The sequence below is a fragment of the Vicugna pacos genome, chromosome 10, assembly GCF_048564905.1.
Source record: "Vicugna pacos chromosome 10, VicPac4, whole genome shotgun sequence".
NCBI lineage: Eukaryota > Metazoa > Chordata > Mammalia > Artiodactyla > Camelidae > Vicugna > Vicugna pacos.
In genome coordinates, this window is record NC_132996.1 from 74,920,101 (window position 1) to 74,928,306 (window position 8,206).

The 8,206-nt window shown below is 59.3% G+C and overlaps 1 protein-coding gene across 4 annotated transcripts; it reads right to left on the reverse strand.

The window, feature by feature from the left end:
* Positions 1 to 1,824: 1,824 nt before the first annotated feature.
* On the reverse strand, positions 1,825 to 8,191 carry TMEM80 (transmembrane protein 80). Of its 4 annotated transcripts, none has more exons than XM_006219190.4 (5): positions 8,071 to 8,191; positions 5,464 to 5,483; positions 4,641 to 4,734; positions 4,472 to 4,564; positions 1,825 to 2,880 (listed from the first exon to the last, which is right to left on the reverse strand). In XM_006219190.4, exons 1-5 carry the CDS (start codon positions 8,087 to 8,089, stop codon positions 2,675 to 2,677), a joined length of 432 nt encoding a protein of 143 aa, XP_006219252.3. In that variant the 5' UTR covers positions 8,090 to 8,191; the 3' UTR covers positions 1,825 to 2,674. The 4 variants fall into 4 exon arrangements, 2 of the variants coding, with proteins under 2 accessions (XP_006219252.3, XP_031531023.2); XM_031675163.2 differs by having other exon boundaries at positions 4,641 to 4,713; positions 5,342 to 5,483; XR_012076884.1 differs by lacking the exon at positions 8,071 to 8,191 and adding an exon at positions 7,150 to 7,508 and having other exon boundaries at positions 2,693 to 4,815; positions 5,328 to 5,483.
* Between the last annotated feature and the right edge of the window lie 15 nt (positions 8,192 to 8,206).

Here is an 8,206-nt window from a genome sequence, read left to right on the forward strand (position 1 = left end):
CCCCACACCTACTCCGGGGTCCCCTGCGCCAACCCCCTCCTACAGGTGGGGCGCCCACGGACGGGTGGGCGGGGCCGGGAGCCCATCCATCGCGGGGGTGTGCAGGGCTACATTGCACCGTGAAGCTCTGAAACCTTCCAGGGGCAGGCTGAGCTGATGCGCCCCAGAGGGGTGGAGAGGAATCTTGGGGAGGTCAGACCTGACCCTGCCAGGTGTCCCCCAGCCTCAGGCACCCCAGGACCCAGGGCAGAGTCCTATTCTCTTCAGAGGGGGCCCCTCTGGTCTGGAGGGAGCTCTAGAGCCAGGCTTCAGTCTGTGGGTGGGTCTCAAAGGCAGGATCACCAGCCAGAGACCCTGCAGTCCTGCGCTCTGACCTTGCCAGGTGAATGGGTCTCCTTCTTCCACCATCTAGGAGCTCCTCAATTCTCTTTGTGTCGGTCCAGCCCAGTGTGGGCACCCGAGGGGCGGGGTTGGCCGATGAGAGGGTTGGGGTGTCTGTGGCCCAGGCTGTCCTTGAGTGCAGGGTAAATAGTTGACTCGAGGCTGCCTGGGCAGTGACACCCTCCTGAGCCTAGGCCCCAAGCTCTGCCCACAGTTCTGTCCTTTCCTCCTCCTGAACCGACCCTCAGGATGGCTCTGCCCACCGAGCTGGGAGAAGAGGAAGTGAATTGGCAGAGGGCAGACCAGGCAGTGGTAGGCACCTGCAGGGACCCCAGGGCTCCCACTGTTGTTTCTGGGGTGGGGGGGAGCAGAAAAGGGTGTGCCAGGAGGCAGGGTCCCAGGGTCATGGTCCAGGAAGGGCAGGGCAGCTGGTGTGTTTGCTGGGGCTGTTACGGAGCACTTCCTGGGGAGTCCAGAGAAGAGGCACACTCAGTCCTGGAAGGTCAGGGGTGCTGTCCTTTCCCACATTGCCAGGACCCCAGGGCAGGTCTGCTATCTGGGGCATTACTGGGGAGCTTATGCAGGGCACAGGAAGTGGCCTTCACCATCGGGCCCAGCCCTGCCCCTGAGGCCTGGCTTCCTGGTTCTCTCCTCACTCTGCCGACAACCCGGGGGAGAGGGCATATGCCTGCCCCGGCCCTCCTTGGGAGCTGAGCCCAGATGTGCGACACATGGGAAGGCACATGGGGAAGGAGTGGCTGAGGTGGGCACTCTCCACGCCTGAAATCAGTGTGATGGCCAGTGGGTCCAGATCTGGAGCACTGACCCTCTCAAAGATGCAGCCAGGGCCTGGAGTCCCAGGCTGGTTGGTGGCCACCTTGAGTGTGTTATGCCCTGTGGCCAAAGTGACGGGGGTGTCAAGGGCCTGGCCCAGACCCCCAGACAGGTTACGAACCTGGCCGGCAACATAACACGCCCCCTGGGCTTGCAGGGGCAGGACTGAGCATCCCCCGAATAGCAGGTGCTTCCTTCCCACCCCAGCCTCCCTGAGTCCACAGGGCAAGTGCCCAGGGCAGCAGGATGTGGGGACTGCTGAATGGACAGGGTGGGCAAGCAGGAGGGTGCCTCCACCTGGCCTTCGGGGCTACAGGCGTGCACTCGTCCCAAGCCAAAAGTCTCTCGAGTCCCCCCAACCCCGCCCCCCAAGAACAAGGCAGACATAAATGTTTCTGGCTCTTGTATATTAAAAAAAAAAAAAAAAAAAAGGACAAGGCAGACAGAGTGTGGGCCCCTGTGGAGGGAGGGCCAGGACCCAGGACTAGGAAGTGCTACGCAAAGGCTGCTGGGGGAGGTGGGGGCGGGGCCTGTGCTCCAGCACGGGGGTGGGGTGGGGGAGAACCCTGGAGAACGCTGGCAGAGGTAGGTGGCTTTAATTAGGAGAAATTCAGGGAAATATAAACATTTATTTAAATAAAGTGAGGAGAAAATATCCAGATATTTGAACACAAGGTTGTTCTAAACACAGACAATGTGCGATTGAAACAAAAGAAGGAGTTACTAGAAAACGTCCGCTTGGATTTCTTCACGGAGCACTCACAGCGCACTCGCAAAACCAACCCCATGGCTGGAATCCTTCCGGGACAAAGTGTGACAGCCAGTCTCTAGCCCCCACTCCTCAGCCCCGGGGTTTGCAGATCACCTTTCTTCAGAATCCCCAAGGGGCAGGACTTGTGGGCCTTGTGCCGCCTGGCGCCCTGCTGTTTACTTTCTCAAGGAAGGCTGAGTGCACTGTTGGTCCAGGACGGGCCTGCAGATGGTGGAGGGCCCCTGTCCCCTACCGCTGTCCCGAAGCTCCACGCCCGACCCCACAGAGCACGGACCTCCAACCCCACGCCCGAGGGAGGCAGCCAGACCCCCAGAGGCACCAGCCTGGCTGCCTGCTTTCAGCAGGGCCCTGTCCCTTGTCCTCAGGGGTCGGGGTAGCAACTGAAGTGAGGGCCTCACCAGCCAAAGGCGGGGGCTGCACACCTGTCCCTGTGATTCCCCTCGGAGACAGCCCCATCCCAGCTCCTGCCGTGCCCAGCCCCTGGCCCCAGCGCCCTCTTCTGCCTGGTTCCAGGCCCCACCTCCACCGAAGATCTACAGACCACCCCACACCACCTGAGCTTCTGACACCACGGCAAGTCAGCAGGTCAGCGGGTCAGCGGCAAGGGAGGTGATGGCTGGGGGACAGTCTAGCTCTCAGGAGGAGGCGCCTGTCCAGGGCTGTCCTGGGGGCCTGGGCACCGCCCATTTAGCTGACAAAGGCTGCAATTGCCACCACCTGCAGGACGGCCTCCAGGCTGTGCAGTGCCAGGAGTGTGGCACTGAGGACCAAGTCCGCCCACAGCACCAGGGTCTGCCAGAGCAGGAAGTAGACCGTCAGCAGGGCGTTGCCCACCGTGAGGACCAGGCTGGCGGCCAGCGGTGCCTCAGCCTCCAGCAGGTTGCCCTTGGCACCTGAAGGACAGAACAGATGTGACAGGTGAGCCGGGCTCTGGGAGGTATGCGCCCGAGGGCCCTGGAGACTAGGCTGTGAGACAACGCCAGCTTATCACACCACGTGGCGCTCAAGGACTCCCAGCAGAAGACGCCGCCGTGACCACTGCACGGGACTTGTGAAGGTGTGTGTGTCGGGGGTGGCACAGTTCAGGGGCAGAGTGTCTGCTTAGCGTGCATGAGGTCCTGGGTTCAATCCCCAGCCCCTTTGTTAAAAAAGAAAGAAAGACAAGTGTCAGCAAACTCCAAAAGGGGCATGCTTTCCTAGGAGAGGGGAAAAGCCAGCGGCAGCTACAACGCTCTAATCACGGCCGGGTGGGCCGTGTGGGCGGCAGAGGGAGTCTGCATTTCTAGAACCGATCCCGGCAGGGAGGCTATAGCTCAAGCGGCAGAGCACATGCTCAACACGCACAAGGTCCTGGGTTCAACCCCCAGTACCTCCTCTAAAATTAAATAAATAAGCCTAATTACCCCCCACCCCACACACACAAAAGGAACTTAAAAGAAAAAAAAAGAGCCCAATTGAATTTTGACACCTTTTCCTAATTCCAGGTGGACTGAGGGGATTTTGTTTAACATTTCCAAAAATGTTTTACTCTTGGCTAAGGTCATTCTGGAAAACTTCAGGAGTATCACAAAAAAACAAAGCAAGCGCGTATTTCACAAACAAATGGGTCAGCATGGAAGACGCATAGCTCCAGCTGCCGTGGGCTGACCACCCGGCCGGGAGCCTTCAGCATGCACGGGGGCTCAAAGAGGGCAGGCGGGCAAGGGCCCAGCAACGGCGGTGCCACTGCCCAGCCAGCTCAGCAGGACAGCTGAGGAGATCGGGCTCCCATCCACTCCTGGAGTCCCCAGCAGGCACCCGTTTGCTGTTGCCCGGGTGTCACAGGTGTGCGGGGCCTGGAGGTACAGCTGTCCTTGGTTTATCAGCGATTCCAACGACAGGAGCGCTTTTTAGATGGGTCAGTGGGACACGCACAGCACCATCCGGTTTGAAACAGGCGTTATCACAGACTTGTGCCTGCGCTGGGGCACGTGGGGGCCTGAACACCAGCGGTGAGCAATGAGGAGTGGGGAGCTGGCTGTCAGGGTGCTGTAAGGGGCTCCAGACTTGGGGCCCTGGGAGCTGGACTAGGGGGCTGAGGGAGCCCTGGTGGAGACATGACAGAACTTTTCAGATCCTTCGCCTCCTGACCGCTGAGGCCAACGGAAGGGGAGGAAGGAGGTGAGGTGAATACTGTGGGGCCCTGGTGTGATGGCTAAGCTGGGATCTAATCTCGGTGCTGTCCGTCACCCAGCGGCTTGCGCCCGATAGCCTTCCAAACAGGAAGTGTCCCCACCAAGGATGCTGCCAGTATTGTCTTGTGGACAAAGCTTCTGGATAAACTAATCGTTACTGACACTTAGATGAGGCCCACAAACAATGGTTAAGCAGTTTAAATCAAGTGTCTCTAAGAACCACGTTACAAGATGAAGAACGTTTACAGGTTAACGCGGAAAGCCAGCAACTGTGTTATCCCAAGTACTACACGGTTTTCAGTCAACTCACCCAAGTATAACTGAGCTGCTTCCAGAATCCCCATCAGAGACAGCAAAGCCAGGTCAAGGACCAGGTAACCGTGAGGGTAAGTGAAAACCTGACCTAGAGAACAGAGTGGAGCTGGTCGCAGGAGGCAGGGCACCTGTGCCTGCAAGCTGCCTTTCTGAGTGTGACTTACTTTTATACACGACCATCAGGAGCGTAGCCAGGAAATAAAGGGCGAAATACGTTCCCCTCAGATAAAGCAGCGCCTGCAGAGGGACGGACGAGAGCTGGCCAGTGGTTAAGGACTCTCAGGCCCAGCAGACGTGTTTGCCCCGGGGGACGCCCACCCAGGGGGCAGACAGCAGGCCCTGCAGACACACGGGCCCAGCTGAGGCACTTGCAGGTGGCCTCGGAGACCTGAACGCCAACCCCCTGCCTGGCTTCCATTAATACCTCCCCAGGTGTCCCTCTACCTGGCAGGGCCCCCTGTGGGCTCCAGGGTGGGGCTGGGGCTCCCCCCCGGGGATGTCCTAGGCTGGAGCAAGAGAACTGGGCACATCCTCAGTGACCGCAGGCAGGTGGCATCCCCCGACCCAGGTACCAGTTATAAGACAAAGAGAAAGGTGCCTTTTTCCTTTTTCTTCAAAGAGAATGCATTTCTCTCTCTTGGGGGACAGTTAAATATCCCCGAACAACTTCCCTGAGCTCTGGATACTTCGTGCTTGTCTATGCTAAAAAACGAGTTTATAAGCTTTCCAAGTGAGGGGCTTCATTTTCCTGCTCCCCCCGCCCCGCCCTGGGAGACCAGCAGGAGGGCGAGGGAGCCAGCCTGCTCCACTGGAGGAAGCTCTATCAACCTCCCACCTGAAAGTGGAATTACCACTTGGAGCTCACGGGAAAGGTGGGGGTGGGATTGGGGCTTAAAGGAGCAAAAGGCAGGAGCCGAGGGCCAACTTCAGGAGTCGTCCTGTGGAGGCCTGGGGATGCAGGGACGCGGGGACGCAGCAGCAGGATACCACCGTAGAGGAGGCTCTCCCTGGAAGAGAGGTACCAGGCAGTGAGGCCCCAAGTCCTAGCGGGACGTGCAGCTGGCCTGTCCTCCTCCTCCCACCTGTTCGTGGCCGTCAGCTAGTTCCTCCCCAGCACCCTGCACCGGCCCAGGAGGATCTGACCACCTGCTTTTCTGGACCTGAGGTGGGCAGACAGGGCGCACCTGTGCAGTGAAGGCCGGATCCCTGCCTGAGGCCGGACGCCAGCAGGCAGGATCCACTCCTCCACCAGGGAAAGAGCCAAAGGCAGCTTTTCTCATCTTCTGTGGTTTCTGCATGTTCGCCACAAGTGTATATCTGAGAATCTTTTCTGGTTCAGGTTACAAGTCTTTGTCGTTGGTAAGACGTTGGCGTTCCTCTGGAATTTTATTCATGGCCCCAAATATCCCTCCAAAACTAAGAATTTCCTAAGCCAGCAATCCAGTCTCTTTTAATGGTGCATCTCTTGGACAGTCTCCCAGCCCAGAGGAGTTACACATCCTCCCCTCATCGGAGGTGACAGTGCCCTGGAGTGAGCAGAGCCCCACTTTGTGTGGAAGGGTCTTCCGAGTCACAGGGTTTGTGTTTGAAGAGATCTTCAGCCCACCCTTGGACTGGACGTACCCTGGGTCAGATTTCCTCTCTGAAGAGGTTCACGCTAGCTGCAGACTCGTGATGGGTAGATACATCAGCAGTTACTGAGGATTTGGGAAACACCCCATCAGAGCTGTGCTGCCGAACAGCAGGCAGGGCAGCGACGCGAACCAGCTGGCACGCTCTCTCCATCCCAGGGGCAGGGGAGGAACTCCCAGCCTGGGGGAGCTTTGTGGGGGTTGTCAAAGGATAAGCCACGCCTCCTCCAGCAATTCAGGCTCCTCTGTGGAGTCTCAATTGGCTGGGGGTCTCAAGCGGGTCAGTTCAGGACTTGAGTATGTGATGTTCAGAACTTGGCTCCGGGAGAGGCAGCATGTACTGAGCACGAAACCAAGGAGGGCTGCTGAGCCCAGCTCCTTCGCACACTTGATCGCATTACAGGAAGTGCGCTCCCTAAACCTGATCAGTTCTCTTCCAGACCCGAGCTAGGCCGCCTAGACACCTGGCGTTATTTGGGTGGATTCCACGTTAACTGGGGTTTTCCTCCCTCCCGAGTCTTCTCTCGAAGGTTTGCTTCAGAACTTCAGATCTCTCTGCCAGCTGCCCATTGTTACAGATTAAAGGTATGGGGCTCAGGGAAAACAATGCCGTATAAAAATCCTGAGTGGTATAGGGTTTAAATAATTAACACCAAGGGTAGTTACAATCGGATATGCTGTTCTAATGATTTCAGACCTACAAAAAGGAGCTCATTCTCACTAAATACAGCTGTGGCCTTTAGAACTCAGCATTTTAGGTCAACAATTTACTCCAACAGCGTAGCCGTGAACAGGTGTGTCAGAACAGAAGTTAAACATGGCAGCAAAGAGAACAAATGTTTGCCCTGAGGTAATATTCCAGGGGTGCCAAGAGGTCCTCCTCTGGTATAAACTTAATTTTCCACCAAATGAAAACACATGCAGACCAGTACCAGTGGCCCTCCACGGTCAAAGGTCTGGTGATTTGTAGCCCTCATGCCAAGAAAGGTCTGAATGAAACTCAGACCAGAGAGACTGATTCTCTGTAAGATGCCCAACTGACCTCTAGATTATTCACCACTCCGTCTCTTGGCACAAGTCATTCCAGTGAACAGCGGACAGCTGAGGTATGGAAATTGCCCTTTTTATCTGGCTGAGTGAACAACCCATGTCGCACACGAACTTTCCCCTGGTTACACAAGCCGAGCGGCTCCAAGTTGGGCGGTCAGCACTTTAAACGAGGCGCTGATAGGCAGGTACCCTGGCCACTGAGAGGGGCGTTCCCTAGACGGCTGTGCTAGTGAGCGGGCGAGGCTCGGGGTGTGCAACCTCTGCTCCGAGAACCCGAGCAGCCGAGGCACGCAGGGCAGTGTCCGCTTTCAAAGCAGGGGTGCCCGACCCCCCGCCCCACCCCCTTGGGACCCCAGGCCCTGGACAGTCCCCGGCCCTGGACAGCCCTGGCCACGGCAGCCCCCGGCCCCGTACAGTTCCCGGCCCCGGACAGCCCCCGGCCCCGGACAATCCCCGGCCCCGGCAGCCCCCGGCCCACGCAGCCCCTGGCCCGGACAGCCCTTCTCGCTCGCCCGCCCTCTGCCCCGTAGGGGTTCTGGTTCGGCGGGTGGCGTACGCGGAGCGGCCGCTGCTCCGCAGGTCAGACGGGCCCCCGGGGAGCGAACACGCGCGTCCGCCCCGAGCGCGGGCACCGACTGTCCCCGCAGGGGTAACCGCAGCGCCGGGGGTCTGCAGCCCCGCACGCGCCCACGCGGGGCGGCAGCGCGGACCCGGACGGACTCTCCACGGCCGGGGTCTCACCCTGCGGACCGCTGAGTCCACCCGGTAATGCCCCGGCGAACTACGCCCGCCACTCTGCCCTCCCCGCACCGGGAAGAACCGAGACGACCGGCCGCTCTCCCGGGGCGACCTCCACCCCGTCCCCCAGGTCCCCGGGACGACCCGCCCGAGCGCCTTACCCCTCTCCCCTTACCTCGCCGCGAGGCCGCCATCTTGCCCCCAGACTCCGCCCCGCCCCGCCCGCCGAGTCCGCCTCGATCCCGGCAGCCTCTCGGTCCCGGACGCGAGCGGCGTCCCTTCGGCCATTTTCGCTTCTGCTCCCGAAGCGG

Excerpts from the sequence above, each read along its gene's own strand:
- TMEM80 (XM_031675163.2), bottom strand. The coding sequence starts at position 8,183 with ATGGCCGAAGGGACGCCGCTCGCGTCCGGGACCGAGAGGCTGCCGGGA. Across the intron at positions 4,714-5,341 it reads ATCCCACCCCCACCTTTCCC|GCGCTGCTTTATCTGAGGGG; the intron begins GTGAGCTCCAAG and ends GTCCCTCTGCAG. Across the intron at positions 2,881-4,471 it reads AGCAGCTCAGTTATACTTGG|GTGCCAAGGGCAACCTGCTG; the intron begins GTGAGTTGACTG and ends TCTGTCCTTCAG.